Below are 19,745 nucleotides of genomic sequence, written 5' to 3' on the forward strand. Positions count from 1 at the left end.
CCTGCAGGAGCGGGTCCCGGCGGGCGCGGGCGCCTGTTGGCTCGGTGCCTGTTTGTTAGCTCCGCTCGAGCAATTAATCTTCCCGTGCATCTCCCGCCCCGAAGGGGAGGCGGCGGTGCGGGGGGCGCGGGTCGCCTCGGGGGTCGTGGGGAGCCCGCACAGGAGCGGCCGCGCGACAGAAACCCTCGTTCCGAGAGTCCCTGCGTTGCCAGAACCTGTTCCTCTCTGCAGCAGCCTCCGAGGGTAGAGAAGGGATTGTTTCGGCTCCATAGGGGAGGGGGGGGGGGCGATTATATTGGTCAGTAGTTGAGCCTCCCGGGGGGGGAAGGGAGGAGCGCACGGGCGAGCGCGCCCTCGGGGAGGAGTACACGTGCTGGGGAGGGGGGTGAGAGGCGGGCGGGAGGGGAGGAGAAGGGAGGCGAGAGCTGCGGGCGGGAGGCGCCACGGCCTCGCAGACGCAGGCGCTGGCAGCCGGAGAGAAAGTTCCCGGGGAGAGCTCGCCCCCGGGAGGGCTGGCGTGGAGGCCACTCGCGGCGAGGGTCGCGGGTCCCGCGGAAGCAGTCTGCCTTCTCCCTGCGCGCGCTGGGCCGCCGGGCTTGGCTCGCCGGGAAGCAGGGGGGCACTGCTGTTGAGCGGCCGCCGACAAACTTGGAGGGGGAGAATGCTGCGAGTGGGAGCGGCGGCGCGGGGCACGGGGGCGCACTGAGTGCTCCCCGCGGGAGCCCCCGGACGCTGCTGCCGGGGCCGCGGCCGGGCGAGCGCGCCGAGGCTGAGCGGGCAGGTAGCGGCTCCAGCGCCGCGACTGCGCCAGCCCTACGGACCAGGGCCGCCAGCGCCACCGTGCCGGCATCGCCTCCTCGCCCCGGAGCCATGGTGCGCGGAGCGCGCACGCCGCGCGCGGGACTCTGAGCTCCGGCTGCGCCGCGCGCCCCCACCTCCCTTCTCCCAGCCGCCCCGCCGACCTCGCCCGCGGGCCATGAAGCTTTGGCCCGGAGCCTCTGGCCTCTGAGCTTCGCCCGCTCCAGCCCTAGCGCCGCTCGGCCACAGCTAGCACTCCGGCCGCCGAAGCTCCCCATCCTCTCCCGGGGACGGTACCCAGGCGCTCCAGGATGGCCCTCCGCGGGCCCCTCCGGCCGCGCAAAGTTCGCAGGAGGCGAGAGATGCTGCCGCAGCAAGTTGGCTTCGTGTGCGCGGTGCTGGCCCTGGTGTGCTGTGCGTCCGGCCTCTTTGGCAGCTTGGGTAGGTGCCGGTGCGGGCCCGCCCCGGGAGTTGAGGGGCTTGGGCTGGGAAGCCGACGGGCAGCTCCGAGACGTCTCCCTTTCCTTCCCTGCCACGTTGGTCCCAAGGGTTCATCCGGTCCCGTCCCCTCCCCACCCGGCAGGTAGAGCGCACCCAGGAGGGCTGACATCGACGCTTTGAGCTGTGGTCCCCGTTTCCCTGAGCTGCGCGCGGCCCCTGGGGGCTCGGGACGCGGCTGCAGTTCTGTGTTACTAAGATGAAAGACTGAACATGGGGCCCCTCCGTTCCCGAGTCCCGTCCCCAGAGTGCGTGGGGGAACGGGCGGCGCAGGGGCGGGGTTCAGGTGTGAATTCTCTTAGCTTCGGGAGGACCGAACTGAGTGGTCCGCTTTCCAATTTTGCGAGCGGAGAGGGTTGTGTTCCGCGTTTCTCAAAAACCCGGATTCTGAGGCTGGGCACTGGGTCTCATCCATGCCCCCCCCTCGCCCCCCCCACCGCCGGCCAAAGGAGCTCCCTGGGGGTCCTGATGCATCCTCTCCAAACCCTGAAAACGTCGGGGGCAATCCCCTCGGGAGGTTTCTGCCATGTTTCAGCATCGCTTAACTGCTTTTAATCCCCACGGTAGGAGAGCACTGGTGTCTGGAACCAGAAGCCGCACTCCTTCATCCAAGACCGAGTGATTTGGGAGTCTCTTAGGATATGCAAATCTGAGGTGGAGAAAGAAACTTAGAAAAAAAAAAAAAAAAGATCTGTTTGGGGGTGGAGTGGGGGATGTGAGCCCATGTGGAATCTTCAGAAGACGTTCACTTGGCTAACACTCCAGTTTTTAGTTGGGCGCTGTGGACCTTTTACTTTTTCATATTAAAAAAAAAAGAAAAAAGAAAAATGCAGGTGACTTAGCAACCCGGAGGGTGGAGATAAAGCAGGAAGTGCCTTTTTGAGCAGTTAGGGACAATCTAGAGAGGTTTATCGTGATAGGTGAAAATCAGGTGGAACTTCATTCAACTCTTAAACTGTTTTTCAAAACCCCAACTTTGTGATTTGAGAACATAAGGTAAAAAAATGGCTCTTTCCAACAGAAACCCAGGAAGGTTATTTGAACATCTTAACCGGGTGCTTTGCATTTGGGCCGGGTCCGTGTATTTTTCCCCTCAGTTACACCCCCAGAAAAAACAAAATGCTTAGAGGCTCTTAGGTGTCAGCATTATAGGAGAGTTGCTATTACCCAGCTGAAGCTGTGTGCACATCAGGAGAGGTAAATGAGTACTTTGAAGCTCTTAAAGTGAGAATCGTTTTTATTTGCTAGATCAGAAATTACCTTTAGGAGTTTAACAGTGTTTGGTCACTGGCATCCACACCGCTGATGTCCCTTGTTACTCAGTGTGGCTCTTGGACCAGCAGAATTAGCATCACCTGGGAGCTTGTTAGTACAGAAATCCAGGGCCCAGCCCAGACCTACTGACATAGAATCTGCATTTCGACAAGGTCCCCAAGTGATTTCTGTGGACCTTCAAGGGTGAGAAGCTCTGGGCCAGAGCCCATCAACCTTTTCCCCCCTTTTTGCTGACCTAATAATCCATTTGTAGTTCGTCAGGGGCAGGGACACCTGAGCATGTTTACTGGACGAGAACTTCATGGTTACCTACCCTGTGAGGGGCTGAGTGCTCTTGGCCAAGGTCAGATCACATGCTGACCCATCTGGGACTAGAAACAATGGACCAGATCTAAGAAACAGATTACGGAGTGTAAGCAGGTGTATTGTGCTTCTAATCGTTGTCTCACTCCCTACGGGTGGCTCGAGTAGTCAAACAGGGCTGTTGCTTATGTAGCCAGATACAGACGTGTAAGGTCATTGGAAGAAAGCACCATTTTGACCTAACGGTGTTTGTGACTTCTTTTCCAATCCAGGGCATAAAACGGCTTCTGCTAGCAAACATGTTCTACCAGATACATGGAGGAATAGAAAACTGATGGCACCAATGAACGGGACTCAGACAGCTAAGAATTGCACGGATCCTGGTAAGAAATCCGTCTCCCCCCTTGCCTCAAGGCATTTGGCCTCCAGATGGTGCTTATGTGGACGTTACAGCCAGAGCTGAGACAGGTGCTTTGATGAACCTGGGTGGGAAAGGGTAGCTGTCAGGCATAGAAAAGGTGACGTACAGGCATTAATCAGTTGTGCTGCTAAGCAACTCTGGTACTTTCTTTACCCAGCAACGGGAAAGGTCACATTGGAGAGTTTTAAAATTTCATTTTTTTTTTTTTTGTTCTCACCACGCTCCTAAAGGCTGTCTTGATTTTGTTTGCCCGGGGCTGGGCGGGGGAGTCTTTGTTTTCTTTCCCTTTTGCTCACGGTATCCATCTGATGGAACTCTCGGGGCAGCAAATGCAGCTGCCATGGCAGGTGGCACTTTGGGATGACCCTCCCGTGAGGGTCACAGCATGCCAGGGCATCTGCAGGGGTAGGACGCTGTGGAGGCTGGGGTCTTTGTGTGCAGTGGAAGTTCCCAGGGTATGGTGCCAGCTCGGGAAATGGATTCTGCTGGCCGCAATTCCGATGTTCCCCTTCAGGCTTCTCCAGGGGCTCAGAGGCTGTAGGGACCCAGAAATGACATTTTATCTGTTCTGCCACAGGCAGGTTTTGCTTAAATAGGGAAAGAAGAATCCCGGGAGTGTACCTGCAAGCAGTGAGGCAAATAGAAGCCGCCCAGGCCTCGGGGCAGTCCCGGGCTTGAGTTCTGGCTCCAACACTTGGGGGTCTATTGTGGGAAGGATCCAGTGGGTGAAGTGTTCAAAAGCCCGTTGAGAACTTGAGACTGTAGATGGGGGACCACTTGGCTCTTCCACCGAGTTGCCCGGAAGCCACATTATCTTTGTGTCTGTTTTCTCGTTGGTAAAATGGGCAGAATAGGACTTCCTGTTCTGGGGTTGTTGGAAGAATCTGGTAAGGTCAGATCGGTAAGGCTGTGTGTAAAAGGAAGTGGAAATCCAGGGCAAAGATGCAGGTTTGGATGGCAGTCTTGACTTATTTTCGTAGGCATGCCTTCTCTGCATTCTACATGTCAGGAAACCTCTAGGGAGAAGATAGGAGTCGCTCAAAGTCACAGGACTTCTGGGTGGTGAAGCTGGCATTGGGATCTAGGCCTGTGTGATTAAAATGCTTAGTTCCACGGGCATAGGAGGCCAGGGTTCTCCCTCAAAGCCTGTTTTACTACACCATCCACCTCCCTCCCCTCAGGATGCCTTCTGAGAAGGTCACGTGGGGGCAGGGAGGGTAGGTGAGTACAGGCCTGCAGAGAAGCTGCTGGGATTGACTTTGAACTTGGACCATCGATTCCTGAGAAATTCCGGGTAGTTCTCCCAGCCACAGTGCTCATCCAGTCATTTAACCTCCCTTGGACATCTTTCATTACCAGAAGGGGTGGAGGCATGGACTGAACAGGTGAACACATGCATGTACAGCCAGAGACTAATGTTGGGGTCCGTGCCCTCCGGGGACCTGAGACGCTGGAATTCGCACCATCCGCAAGGGCCGGGGACAATTTGCTACTCTGGGTAAAGAATCTGGAGCAGTGCATCTTTGGTTTCTGGCTCTCTGGTACCCTCATCTTGGTCAGGCTGTGCCTTCCTCTAACTTCTGTCACATTGGGCGCATTGGCTGAGACAGAGCCCCATTTCTTGGGATAGTCTCCTGTGCCCCATTATTGCCTCTGTATCTTCAGTGTACTGTCTCATCAAAAATTACCCGACTAACTGTGGGGCAGGCATCCTATTTGGCAGGAAGACCTGGCCTTGTCCCCCTTCCAGAGAGGGTATCGGAAATAGTATCTTTAGCAATAGTGAACACCCACGGGTTATGCTTTTGGTTGACTGTTTCTGAAATCAGGCCCTGCGTGTAGAGAGGATTCCATAAAGCTTCGGGTGATGGAGTGAAAGGACATTTTGAGTATGAAGAATTTATCCTTCCAGGGTTTTTGCAAAGATGAAGAATGGGACGTTCAGAAGTTTAGTGACTCCCCAAGAGCTCTTGGCGGTCAGGAGCATTCCTGGGTCACCTGGGTCTGGATCCCACACCCTCCCCATTCTGTTGCACCTGCTCTAGTTTTCCTGCAGCCCAGGTGGGGGCTGACTCCCGACTTCTTTCTAGCTACCTCATCCCCGGGCCCCCTGTCATTTCACAAGCACGTAGCACACGCCTGCTGTAGTGTGTCCAGCCCTCCGATGGGCACTTGGGGAGGGTGTATAAGCAAGCTTAAGAGGCAGCTTTGTCAAGTAGCTTACTGTCCTGTAGAAGACGGGCTCCTGACCTAGGGAACATTCTGTGAGGCAGAAGGATGGCAGAGGCCCTGCGCACAGTCATCAACCCCCCGGGAACCCTTCAGGGGCTCAGAGGACCGGGTCTGAAGTAGTTGGCGTAGTCCTGGGCTCCAGATGAGGCAGGCCTCTAGGGCAAAGACAGAAAACGTGCCCAAACTGGGTTTAGTGCCAAAGGGAATTTATCGGGTCAGTCCCTGAAAGTGTGAGATCAAAGGTGAAGTGTCATGACTCAGTTTCTCTCTGTCTCTGGACTCGGAAGTTCTCCGGCGTGGGCAGGTTGTTACTAGGCTCCAGCTTTCTGTCCTCCCAGACCTCACAGTGCTGGGAGGGGTACCGGTGGCACTTCGGAGGTAGTGAAGTTCTGTTGGCTTGGGTCACGTGACTCCCTAAAGCTAATTGCTGGTGGGGGGACGCGGTGGGGAGGGCTGGGCTTGGGCTGGCATACACTTGAGTCCCGGGCTCTGCTTCTGGTCCGAGCAGGCACTCGACTCTTTGTAACTATTCCCTTACAGGGTCCCATCCCCAGGCTGCTGCTTTGGTACAGGTGGATCAGAACTTCCTCCCACTTACAGTTTCAGAGCGTGACAGAGGGTGACCACTCTCTTCTCTACACAGTTAAAGGAGTTGCCCCTAAAGAACCACGGAGGGTTCTTGCATCCTCTGAGGTTTCTGTTCTGCATCTGTCTCCCCAGGCTAGGGGACCCCCAGTCCTGGTCTGCCAGATGAGGTCTCTTAGGCATGTGGGGAGATGGGGCTTTAAGAATTTCCTGCTCTGTCAGAACATCCAGAGCTAAAGTGCACCCCTGCCCCTGCCCCCCCATGGGCAGTCAACAAAAGTTCACGTTTTTGTAAGGAATAGTTTCTTTTCCAGAAAACCTGAACGGTACCCTGCTCTGGTGGTTTCTTAAGTCTCGAGGTGGAAAATGGGCTCTTTGCTCCACCTGGGGCCACTTCCCCAGGCCTTGCTGGTGTTCCCATCTCATTATTCGCGTCACGGCTTGGGTACCTCCCCCATCACATTACCTTATATCTCTGTGACTCGTATCGCCATCTAAAGTAGCTTACTTGTCCTCTGTTCCCCTTGAGGGCTCCCTTGCTCACTGCTCTGTGCTCAGAAGAGTGACTCTTAGCTCTGCCCACATCTTTCAGCCCTGGAAGAGCTTCTGAAATGCTCCGGTCCTGTCCCTGGGGTGTCTGATTTCACTGCTCTGGGGCCCGGGAATCTGTACTTTTTAAGAGCTCCCTGGTGAGTCCAAGATGAAGCCAGGGTTGACGCTCACTGGGCTAGGGACCTGCTGTCCAGTGGGATTGGCATCACCTGGCAGCTTGTCGGGAATGCAGAGTCTCCGGTCCACCCAGGCCTCCTGAATCAGAATCTGCATCCCAACGAGCTCCCCGGCGGCAATGTGCATGCACACTACCGGCCCAGAAGCACTGAGCCAGGATGCTGCCTGACCCTTTGCAGGCATTCAGTTAAGTATTTGAATGTTGAATGAAGGCTAAGACTTGGGATAACCTAGAGATTTTCCTGGAAACCAGTGGGTTTCATTTTTGAATGTAGGGAAGCTTAAAAAAAAAAAAATCATCATCATTTTTGACCCCTGAGGTCTGTGGGAAAGTCCTTATCTTCCCCCAGAGATTGGTGCCTCTTAGGACTTAAATTTTTCTTTCACAGTCTATGAAGAGGGAGCACTGCAGAAGAGAGGTGGGTCCCTCCACGCAAAACGCATGGAATAGGAACGAGAGGCCGTGACTTTGAACTGTCTTAGCTCGGGCTGCCCTAACAAAATGCCACAGACGGGTGGCTTAGATGTGTATTTCTCACAGCTCTGGAGGCTGGGGAGCCCAGACGTGGTTCTGGGTGAGGGCCTGCTCCCTGGCTTGCAGGTAGCTGCCTCCCTGTGTGCTCACCGGGTGGAGAGAGAATCTGAGCTCTGGTCTCTCTTCCCCTTCTTATGAAGGCACTCCTGTCACCATGGGGACCCCGCCCTCATGGCCTCTTCCAAACCCAGTTACCTCCCAGAAGTCCCACCCCAGACTCCCGTCACCTTGGGAGACTAGGGCTTCAATGTAGGAATTTGGGGGTGGAGACAAACCTTCAGGAAAAGAGTTTGCACATGTCTCTGGCAGTGGCACCAGAGTGGGAGGAACCCGGGATTCTGTCACCTGGAGGCTCTGACAAATACAGATGCCTGGGCCTGGCTCTGACCTGTGAGATTAGGACTGGTGGCAAGCATGTCCTGTGGCTGACTTTTGGAGCTTCTGGGAACCATGCTGTTGCCCCTCGATCCTCCAAAATGGGTTGTCATTGACATGTCCCATGGGCCTCCTCTGATTACCCAACCCAAAGTAGGCTCCTTTTTTATTTTATTTTATTTTTTAATGTTTATTTTTGAGAGAGCATGAGCAGGGGAGGGGACAGAGAGAGACAGAGACGGAATCTGAAGCAGGCTCCAAGCTCCAAACTGTCGGCACAGAGCCCGACATGGGGCTCGAACTCACAAACCGCGAGATCGTGACCTGAGCCAAAGTCGGACGCTCAACCAGCTGAACCACCCAGGGGCCCCAATAGCCTTCTGGTCACCGGTTCTCTTGTCCTTGTTCTTTGTAGACACAATTGCGCATTGTTATATTGTTGGTTTACTTCCCGACTGAGCGTTGTTTGCTTTTTAAAAGCAGCATATGCTTCAGTTTTTCCTTCTGGGACAGTAAGGGGGTGATAATTACATCCACCTCAGAGGATTGTTAGAAATAAACGAGTTGATACCCTTGGAATTCTTACATGCTTAGACGTTAGCTTCCGTTGTCCTTATTTTCTTTTCTTATCTGCATACCCCAGACACGATACAGTGCTTGTGAATTGTAGGTACTGGGAAACTGTCTGTTAATTGAATTTTATGAGGACAAGTTAAGTAGGGATCCTGCCAAATGTGTATTTTTTTCCCCCTCAAAACAAATTTTTTAAAAAATATTTTGAAGATTTGGGATGTTGGCAGTTGGCCCACCTTGCAGGACTAACCTCTAAATTGAAAAACTGTTAGGTTTTTTTGCTCTGGACAATGAGGTGTTACTTTACATGTTGGCTGTAAAGCTGGGGTGGGTCCTCCTCCCCCCTCCTTTAGCTGCCTTTTCCCTCACATTTGAAGTCATCAGTGCTCTGTCCTCCGCGATGTCCTACCTCTTCACTTGTGTGCCCAATATCCTATTCCCGTATTCGAAAAAAGAGAGGGGAGCTTTGCCCCCTCCTCACACCCCCACCATTGATCCTGGAGGGATTTGCTTTGTCTCGTTTGGTTTGCTGCTTTCTCTTCTTGACTTAAAAAAAAATATTTTTTTCAATGTTTATTTACTTTTGAGAGAGGGAGACACAGAATCTGAAGCAGGCTCCAGGCTCTGAGCGGTCAGCACAGAGCCCGATATGGGCCTCGAACTCCTGGATTGCGAGGTCATGACCTGAGCCAAAGTCAGATGCTCAACTGACTGAGCCCCCCAGGCACCCCTGGTTTTCTGCTTTTCAAATAGTCTTCAATTTGAAATGGCTGATGACTATGTGTCTATCTTTGCTCAGGCTGCTATAATAGAATTCCAAAGACTGGATGGCTTAAACACCGGAAATGTCTTTTCTCACAATTCCAGAGGCTGGAAGTCTAAAGACCTGATCAGGTTCTGATAAGAACTCTTGCTTGTGGACTGCCCTCATTTTGCTGTGCCCTCACGTGGCCAGGAGAGAGAGGGAGTGAGAGCCAGCTCCCTGCGGTCCCTTCCTGTAAGGCCTCTGATCCCATCAGACCAGAACCCTGCCATCACGACCTGGTCTAACCCAGATCATCTCCCGAAGGCTCGATCTTCAAATATCATTACTTCGGGGCTTAGGGCTTCAACATAGGCATTTTGGGAGGATGCAAACTTTTGGTGTCCATGGAAGGAAGGCTGGGAAAAGACGGCTGCTGGGGTGACGGGTACATGAAAGAGATCTGGGGACGGAGGCAGTTCCTAGGCTTTCAGGAGAGCAGAGTGGTGGATGTGGGCTCTTGATGGAGGCTCTTCAACGGTTAAGCTGGCTCTGATCTACCCTCACCCGTGATTCTGTGCCAGGGCTGATGCACGGCCACAGTGGGAGGAGAGGGGGGTGGTGAAGGTGGTGGGGCGGGCCCGCACACGGGAGTTGACGTGGAGGCTGGGTTGGGAGGAGATGAGGTCACTGAGCAGGTGAGCGCTGCAGTGGGTCTCTGTAGGCGCCCGTGTGTGGGGAGCAGAGGTGCGGAAAGCATGAGAAAGCAGGGGTGGGGTGGGAAGAGGGGACCTAGAGCCGCAGAAAGTACATCAGGATGTGGGTGTGGAGGTGAGGTGCTACTGGGGACGTGCCTCAGCGTCTGGATTCTGACCCAGTGTCTGTTAGAATACTGCTTCAGCAGGCTTTGGAGATCAGCACATCTGAAGTTTTAAAGTTGTTACGTAAATGCAAACCCTGACTCGGAGAAGCAAGGATTGAACTAGTTACTGGGTGCAGCGAGGTCAGTCCAGTTATGGCCCCAGGGGGGGCAGGGACAGAAGTTCCAGCCCCGGGAGGGGGTTTGCTGGATGGGGCAACCTGCAGAGTCACGTGGTTTCCTGGGTAAAGGGTCCTCAACCACCTTGGAATGCTGATGGGCTTGCACAGCCACCAGCCCGATCACAAGTGGAGGCCCAGGAAGACGGCAGCTCATCATCAGAGGGATCGTTCTTTGCTTTTGGGGGGTTGAGAGTAGGGATGTTATTACAGAGAATCAAATGGCTCAGGGACCAAAGATCTGGGTCCCGGTATTGGCGCTGTCTCCAGCCGCCAGAAAGGGCTCCTTCCCCAGCAAGCACCAGCTCGCTGTTTCTTGGAGAAGAGCGTTTGATGGGGTGAAGGCAGATGTGTGGGTTTGAGCCCCCCGCTGGCCGGCTGTGTGACCTTGGGCAACTTACATAATCTCTCTATGCTTCAGGTTTTCTCTTTTGTCAACTGAGGATAGCAGCAGTCCCTACCTGTCTCACAGGGCTGCTGCAAGACCGAGACCACACGATCTATGGAGGCATTAAGTGTTTCAGGTGTCCCAAGCACACGGCTCCTGCTGTCACTGTCATCGTCATCATGGTGGCTACCACCTGCTCCTCCTAACCTCCCTTTAGGTGTGTGCTGTTAGTGTCTTCATTTTGCAGATGAGGAAAGGAGACTCAGATGAAATAACAAGTCCAGAGTCACCTAGCTAGCAAGAAGCGAGGCCAAGGGTGTGTGTGTGTGTGTGTGTGTGTGTGTGTGTGTGTGTGTGTGTGTTTAATTGACTGTTGTGGAGCGGTTGTAGGTTATAGAAAGATTGAGTGGCAAATAGAATTCCTGTATCCATAGCTTCCCCTGCTAACGTCTTGCATTACTGTGGTACATTTGTTGTAAACTAACGTCCAGAGTTTACATCAGGATTCACTCTTTGTGTTGTACTTCTGATGAGTTTGGATGAATCTATGATGACGTGTGTCCACAATTATGGGATCAGACGGAATAGTTTGCCCTAAATATTCCCTATGGAGCCTTTTAATTTGGATGGTCTGAGTTGTGAGCCTATATCCTTATCCATAATTATCAACGGATGGTGGGGGAAAGATGATTTGGAAATGGAGCCTTCCGCTGCCCCTTCCAGTCTCTGTCACTGTCTGGGCACCCCACTGTCTGGGAACCCCATTGAGAAATGGGGTGCCTGTTCATTGCAGTAACACACATCTGTGGGGGCTCTGCTTCTGGGTGTGTTTCTAATAGTGGTTTGTTTGCAATCAAAAGTTTGTCCCCCTCCCCCACTTATATTGAGAAATAGTTGACGTACATAACCGTAGAAGTTCAAGGCTTCAGTGTGATGGTTTGATGTGCATATATTGTGAAACGATTACCACAGTGGGTTCAGCTAACATTCATCTTCTGTGGATAAGTATAAAGAAAAAAACATTTCTCTCCTTAAGATGAAAATTCCTGGGATTGACTCTCATCAACTTTGCTACATACCACGCAGTCAGCGAGGTTTGCTGTAGTCACTGTGTCATATGTTAGATCCCTAGGATTTAATTCTCTTGTAACTGGAAGTTTGTACCTTGTGACCACCTTCCTCCAGTCTCCCCTCCCCAACCCTCCACCTCTGGCAACCACAAGCCTGATCTCTTTTTCTGTGAGTTTGGTTGTCTCCTCCCCACCGCCTACAAGTGAGACCGTACAGTATTTGATTATTTGACTTATTTCATTTAGCATAATGCCTTTAAGCTCCATCCATGGCATCACAATGGTAGGATTTCCGCCTTTTTTGTGGCTGGATGATACTCTGTTGTGTATATTCCATATATGCATCTTCTTTATTCAGCCATCAACGGGTACTTAGGTTGTTTCCACGTCTTGGCTGTTGTGAATGATGCTGTGAATATAGGGAGGGGGCGGATATCCTTTCATTAGTATTTTCATTTCCTTTGGGTATATTCTCAGAAGTGGGATTGCTGGGTCATATGGTAGTTCCATTTTTAACTTTCTGAGGAACCTCCATACTGTTTTCCATAGTGGCTGCACCATTTTACATTCCCACCAGCAGGGCACTGGGTTCTCTTTCCTCCACGTCCTTGCCGACACTTGTCACACCTTGTCTTTCGGATACCGACCATTCTAGCAGGTGTGAGGTGGTATCTCACTGTGGTTTTAATTTGCGTCTCCCCCATGACTAGTGATGTTGACCATATTGTCATGTACTTGTTGGCCTTTTGTAGATCTTCTTTCTAGAAATGTCTGTTCAGGTCTTTTGCCCTTTTTAAATTGATTATTTTTTTTTGCCGTTGAGTTGTCTGAATTCCTTACGTATTTTGGATATTAACCCCTTAGGAGATACATAGTTTGCGAGTATTTTTTCCCATTCTGTAGGTTGTCTCTTCACTTTGTTGATACTTTCTTTGGTTTTGCAGAAGCTGTTTAGTTTGACGGGGTCCTTCTTGTTTATGTTTGCTTTTATTGCTTGTACTTTAGGTGTTGTATCCAAAAATTCACTGCCAAGATCCATGTTGAGGAGCTTTATCCCTCTGTTTTCTTCTGAGAATTTCATGGCTTAAGGTCTTACCTTTTAACTTTTTAATCCATCTTGAGTTAGTTTTTGTAAGCGGTGTAAGGTAGGGGTCCAGTTTTATTCATTTACATATGAATATCCAATTATCCCAGCACCATTTGTTGGAGACCCTTTTTTCTCTGTTGAGTATTCTTGGCTCCCTTGTCAAAGACTAGGACAGTTGACTACAACACACAGTTGACTGTATATATGTGTGGTCTATTTCTGGGCTCTCCATCCTATTCCATTTGTTGGCTTGTCTGTTTCTACGCAGTACCATACTGTTTTGGTAACTGGAGCTTTATAAGTTAGCTTGAATCAGGAAGTGTGATGCCTCCTACCTTATTCTTCTTTCTCAGGGTTTCTCTGGCTATTAAAAGTTTTTTTCCCCCCTTATCCAAACTATTGGGGCCATCTGCTAGCAATCTCTCCTCCCTACTGGGCCATCTGCTACCCCCCGACTTCCAGATTCTCCACTCTTGGTGCCATGCGGGCCTCCCGCAATCCAGAGAGCGCCCACTCGGCTTCCTCTTGAACTCTGAGGAACGTTCCTCCCCAAGTTAAAAATGGAAAGCATTAAGCAGTGCCATGTGTTGCCTTGGGTGGAAGAGAGCTAGTCATTCAACTCCACAGAAAAGCTTTTAAAATAAATTTATTAAACATTGCCCGTTATTGAAGAGGACATTGGAACATAGCAGTTTACTAAAAAAGAAGAAAAATGTGCCAGAACCGTATACAAAAGTTTCTCCTGAAAGGACCGTGGAATGCCCCCCTTGGGAAAAGAACAGACAGTCACTGTGTGGCTGAGAAGCCAAAGCAAGGCATGCTCTCTGCTCAGTGGATCATCCCCATACGGATGGGAAAGCATGACCACTCTGTTTTTGGACCTACAGTGCCCTTTGCTAATTCAGCACCGTGCAGGGCTCCGGCCCTGGGTCTCCTAGCAATGGCAGGAGAAATCAAATGCAACATGCATTTCTGAGTGCCTGTGCACTCTGCCCCCGGGCTGGGCTCTGAAGCCTGAATGGCCCGGGGCCCTGCTGTCATGGAATGCACCACAGAATAGGGGAGACAGGCGGGGGTGGGGGTGGGGGGGTGGTGCTCAGATAACACAGAACTGCCTGTGGCAATTGCCTCGGGAGGAAAGAGTGCAGTGGTTCATGGGAAGGGTGCCCGTCCTGGGGATGACCTCTGATCCCAGCCTCGAAGGGTAGGAGGTGGCCGTGGAAGGACATGCTGAGCAGAAGGCACAGCGTACTTGAACGTGCTGCCTGGGAAATCGCAGCATCACGTCTGTACCTGCAGCAATGCTTGCTAGCAACCGCTGCTTCTTGTTCACCAGCTATCCGAGGGGAGAGCGAAAACAAACACCTCCTAAGATTACCGTGCAGAATAGTAAGTAATTAGGCTTTGGGGATTTAGCAAGAGTCTGTGCTTAACCAGGGCTAGGGCTGAATCAGATTACTTTTTTTTTTTTTTTAAAGCAGAAGGAGGGGGGCCGGGGCTGGGAAATGTACCGGACCCCCGGGTGAAGTTGGCACACTGGTTCACGGGGGCCCTACTGAGCCAGAGGTGGACAGTCACCCCCGTTCACAGGTGGTGCTGAGCTCAGTGATTGCTCAGGACAGATTGCAGTTGTACCAATGGAGATGTTTGCCAGTCCTTCCCCAGCAGCCTGTGAGCTCCTAGAGGGCAAGACTGTGTCCCTGGCATCCTTGGTTCTGAGGCTAGCTAGAGTGTGGTGTCAGTTCAGCTTGCAGCCAATGGTGACGGGACGGACAGACCCCCATCCATCTACCCGTCCAGGAGCTTGCCCCGCAAAAGTGGCTGTTGTCTCCTTAGCTGCCCCTTCTAGCCTGGTGTCTTGGGACAGATCAGAACACTCAGCCAGGAGGGATTAAGGGTTCAGAAGGTGGACTCTGAAGCCAAACTGCCTGGTTTCCCGTCCTGTGTTTGTCCTTCCCAGTTAGGTGACCTTGAACTTGAGCTAGTTACTTTGCGTTCTAGCCTCAGGGAGGGGGAAAGGTTTGTTTTGTTCACGGAGGTAGCCCAAGCTCTAGAGCAATGCCTGGTGTGTGTGTGTGTGTGTGTGTGTGTACACACGCGCGTGTGTGCACCGTTGTAGGAGGCCACGCGGTACTTTCCTCGTGGGGCTGTGAGCACTGAATGTGGTGTTAGTCTATGCAAAGTGCTCACAAGAGTGCCTGGCACAGAGCAAGTGCTGTACAAATTCTTGCTGCTGAAATTATCTCTGAAAAATAACTTGCGTTAAACTATAATTTTACAGGATAAACGTTTAGGGCTGGCCTCTGATGCAGGATTGAGGGTGAATTTTGTCAATGCAGCACTTGCTTCATTTCACGTTCAAGTTAAAAATGAACATCTGGACTGGGGCCCCTGGGTGGCTCAGTCGGTTAAGTGTCCGACTCTTGATTTCGGCTCAGGTCACGATCTCCTGGTTTGTGAGTTCAAGCCCTAGTCGGGCTCTGTGCTGACGGTGGGGAGCCTGCTTGGGATTCTCTCTGTCCCTCTCTGTCCCTCCCCCCCTCACTCGTTCTCTCTCTTTCTCAAAATAAACTTAAAAAAAATGAACATCTGGACTTCTCTTTGCTTGTTGTTAAGTTTTTGAGGATGAGAAGCCGTTGACTTTTGCATGGCGGATGCTGAAAAACTGCCCAGCCCACACAGGCTGCATTGGGTCTCCCGATGTGGGTTTTAAATCTGGTCCTTCCTGTTGGTGATGTGGGATGTGATGAATGAGGGATTTGGAGACCAGTTTGTGCTCTGGCCCTGACACAACCTGTACAGTTTTGTATAAGACACTTTGCTATGGGAGCCTTAGTTTCCTGCCTGTGAAATGGGCAGAAGGGTGATCCTGTTGATTTTACGAGCTTTGAAGATTGAGTGCAAAGTGCTGTGAGAATGTCATTACCACTGTTTGCACAACTGTGGTAGATGCTTGCCCCTTTGAAGACTTCCTTCCTTGTGGACCAGAGAAAATCAGTTATTCGGGGCTTTTCAGAATTGATCCATAAAACCGCAAAGAGGATTTGGCCGAAGCGTTGTGTTTGGCTCGGGTGAGGCAGAGGGCCTGTTGGTGGACGCTTTAGGCAGAATGGAAAGATATGGAGATCATTTCGGTTGTCCCCACACATACCAGCCCTTAGGACCCTGCCAACTTCAGGGACCAACATTTTAGCTGGGCTGATCTCAAGCCAGCTGGTTCAGCTCTTGCCCTCAGACATGTTAAAATAATCACATGTATGAAAAAAAATTACCCTACTTAAGAGGCCTCCTGAGGACAGTTTCTCTGAGCTCAGGTCGGAAGCCATCCTTGGGTTTAATGTTTGGTTGCTGGGTGAATGCTGACTGGCCAACCCTGTCTGCTGGGCCGGTGGGGAAATGGAAACTGACCTGGATGTGGACCCTGCCCCCGGGGAGCTTCGATTCCGGTTGAGAGGAGCAGAGTCGACAAAGTTAACCCCTAATACGAGGGGGAGTGTGAACGGCCGCGGTCCCTGTGGTGGGAACAGAGGAGGGACAGTTAAGTCTTGGATGTCAGAACCAAGAAGTGCTCCACATCAAAGGGGTCCCTGAAGATGGGCAGGTTGACTTTTGAAGGGTAATAGTGGGGTTGACCCACGAGTTCTCCGTGCCTGATGTGCACCTCCTTGCTGGCCCCTGTGACGGTCTTGGGAAGGTAGGTGGTGGTATCCTCATTGGTGTGATACCCATGTTTTTAAACAAGTTTTTTAATGTTTATTAATTTTTGACAGAGACAGAGCATGAGTGAGGGAGGGGCCGAGAGAGAGGGAGACACAGAATCTGAAACGGGCTCCAGGCTCTGAGCTGTCAGCACAGGGCCCGATGCGGGGTTCGAACCCACGGACTGCGGGATCATGACCTGAGCCGAAGTCGGACGCTCAGCCGACTGAGCCACCCAGGTGCCCCGACCCATTTTTTACAAGAGGTGTGAGCAGCAGGGATTCGAACGTGGGCGGCCTGTTCCCAGAGCTCTTTGGGGGAAGACGAAGGGTCCCCTGGCTGAGGGACAGGTGGGTGCGCGGTAAACCGGGGCGCAAGGTGTGTGGGCAGGTAGGCCAGGCAGGTCACCTGTGGTGAGTGTGTGCGGGACCGAGAGCCGTAAACACCCGAAGGCCTTTGGGCTCCCATGAGTGGTGGGGGCCAGTGGTTCCAAGCAGCTCTGTGTTTTAGGAAGATGACTCCGCAGGCCACGTGGGACGATAGCTTCAGTTGAGGCCCATGTGAAAGTACTTGGCATTATGCCCGATGAGCTTTTGGGGACCCCCCCAAAAAAAGCAGCCCGAGAGAACAATTGGAGCTATCGCTCCATTATTTAGGCGAGACGTAGGCAAAAGCGATAGTCTCACGGGAGAAGCTGAGCAATAGCTGGGGAGGCGGACGCTACAGATCTCAGCAGGTGCTGGATTTGCAAGCTGAGAGGCGGGGGCTGGCTCTGCTCCCAGGTGCAGGTGAATGGTCCCTGGCGCCACCGTTATCCGAGACGGGGGCCCGGGAAGCACTCCTTCCTTTTGTAGATTTGGACCCCTGTATGGGGACCCTCGTCCAAGAAGAGTCTTGGACCGGGCACAGCGGCTGGTTTCTGTCCTGAATTTCATATTCCTAAGTGCGCCTGACATCGGACATCCGTGGGTGGGGTGCTGGTTGGATGTTGGGATGGGGGAGGGGGAGAGATCCTGTCCTCCGTGCGTCCCCAGGTTAGAAGGAGAAGGTGGACTTGTACTCGCCGTGTGTGACCTGGAATGACGCTCTGTAATGCCCAGCGTGGCTGGAAGGCATCACGAAGCGCGCAGCATTTGAGCTGTGCTTTGACGCAAGTGGGTATTTGCTAGACAGAAGGGAGTGTGCGGCATTTTCCTGGCGGTGGATGTGGTGATCGCAGACGGAGGGTGGTACAGAGCCTGGCCGGATCAGGGATAAGGGTGGGGGTTTTCAGTTGGTCTCGGGTTTGGGTCCTCGAGGGGACGTGGCGGGCCCTGTGGCTGCATTGTGCGAAGCCCAAGGTGCTACCTACCGTGCTCGGGCGGCTGGACTCCCTCTGGCTCACGGAGGGTTTTAAGAGTCAGAAAGATTGACTCTCGCCTCCAGAGTGACTGCTCACCCCTCTTTTCACCCACGTGCAAGGACCCTGGGCACCTGCCGGGCGGGGAGCCGAAGGGACACAAAGGTGTGGATCTTGGCCCCAGGGAGCACGGCTCAGCGGAGCATGGAGCTCTGCCCTCATGTGCCTTCTGCACTCCACCTCAAGTGTTGGGACACCCGGCTTATTACGCTCTTTACATCAGCATGGCTGAATCCCAGCAGGACTTTGCAGGTGCTTTTGTGAGAAGCCACACATTGGCATTTAAACAAAACCACGGGAAAGAGTTTATAAAATGTAGAACACCGCGCATACACAAGAAAGGGAAGGCTCTAGGGTCCTTTCTCTGCAGGACAATCACTACTTAGAGCCTCTTCCTGGTTTCCTTTTCTGTCCCTCTCCACCCCCTCTGATGAGCAGGAAAGGGGGGAACCGAGCCCTCTTCCTGAAAGGGCATTCAGGTGGGCACCTGGCTCGGTGACAACAGCCTAGCCTCCCTTGGCGTCCTGGTGACTTTCGTGCCTCACCTTATTTGGAGACGAGCACCGGGGCCTGGGGACCACTGACATACCTGTGCTGTGCTCTCCGTGAGTGCAGGGAGCCTCCCCGTAGGTGGCGGATGAGGGTGTGGACAGGGCACTGGGTCCTGCAGGGCAGGAGGGGTGGAAGAGAGGCAGGAATAGTCTCTGTGCTGGAGGGTGGTCCCAGCCCGGAGAAACCGGGTACCAGAAAGAGGTGGAAACGCCCCAGAGGCCCGCAGGAGTGTTGATAAAGGCGATTAATGGAGTAGGTAGAATGACTTTTAAGCGAAGATTAGGGAAGCTAAGTGGCTCTGGCCAATTAGCTAAGCCTCCCTGAAAAGAACATTGTGGGAAGGGGCACCGGATGGTTTCACAAGATTCACCCGGTGCCTAAAGGCTGTATCTGGGGAATCGGCAGACCAGGGAGGGGAAGAATCAGGCAGCTGGCCTCCCCGAAGTGCCTCTCAAAGGAAACCTTGGCTTCTCCAACAGTCTCCCCAGGAAAATGGAGGGAAATCCCATCACCTGGGGTATTTGGATTTGGCAGCTTGCTGGAGAGACAGAGCGAGACACACACACACACACACACACACACCCATGTTGGCTACAGGGTGGACTGGCCCCGGCCCTTGAGTCCCGTCTCTTCTCTCTCCCATTTCTGGGTAATTCTGTAGCCCCGGGGGAGGGCAAGCCCTTGAAAGAATTGCTTTGAAATCATTTAAACTATGCTTGTTTTTCCTGAGCTGGCAAAAATCCCAATGTAGTGTGGTGTAACTAAATGACTTGTGGGCTTTGGGTGACCCGAATGCATTAGCAGGAAGAAGGAAAAGGGGAGAGGGGGTGCAGACCACGTGCACTGGGAAGATGTTGCTGCTGTTTCTGCAGCCCCCGCCCCTCCCCAGCTCCAAGCTCAAAATGAATGCTTAGAATCAATCATGTCTGAAGGGACCTGAGAGGAAGACAGCAGGTTTTGAGCTCTCTTCTGCCTCTTTAATGTGCCCATGATCAGCTGGGGGCCTTGTTAAAGGGGCAGATGCAGGGGGAGGTCTGAGGTGTGGCCTGAGGCTGTGCATTTCTGACAAACTCCTGGGTGATCTCTGTGCTTCTCTGGAGACCACACTTAGAGCAGTGAGAATAGTATGGAGTCTGCTGGACCTGGGCTTGGGTCCCAGGCCTGCCAGTGAGCTGTGTGGCCTTGGGCAGGTTTCTTGGTCTCTCTGAGCCTCCACTTTCCCCATCAGTGAAATGGGGGTCAAAGTGCTTACCTGGGGCGGTGGGTGGGGGGGTCTTGGCAGAAATAAGAGACCATACCTGTGGGCTGCTTTGCTTGGTGCTGTGACTGCTACTGAACCAGAGCTCCGGGATGTGAAGCTTGACCCAGCATTCCCTGAGCAGCACCGGTCCACAGGTGGTCTGCCCCCTCCCTCCATCTCCTGCTCAAGAAAACTTCTATGATCAA

The 19,745-nt window shown here is 52.7% G+C and overlaps 1 protein-coding gene across 2 annotated transcripts in view; it reads left to right on the plus strand.

Annotated features, from left to right (window-relative positions):
- Positions 1-1,109: 1,109 nt before the first annotated feature.
- Positions 1,110-19,745, plus strand: part of SLC24A4 (solute carrier family 24 member 4) — a 171,973-nt gene continuing 153,337 nt past the window's right edge. For both annotated transcript variants that reach the window (XM_019462090.2, XM_019462091.2), the window contains exons 1-2: positions 1,110-1,239; positions 3,147-3,257. In XM_019462090.2, the coding sequence (XP_019317635.1) occupies positions 1,110-1,239; positions 3,147-3,257 (241 nt within the window). The remainder of the gene's footprint in view (positions 1,240-3,146; positions 3,258-19,745) is intronic.

The sequence above is a fragment of the Panthera pardus genome, unplaced genomic scaffold, assembly GCF_024362965.1.
Source record: "Panthera pardus isolate Hobbes unplaced genomic scaffold, ASM2436296v1 HiC_scaffold_24, whole genome shotgun sequence".
Taxonomy (NCBI): Eukaryota; Metazoa; Chordata; class Mammalia; order Carnivora; family Felidae; genus Panthera; species Panthera pardus.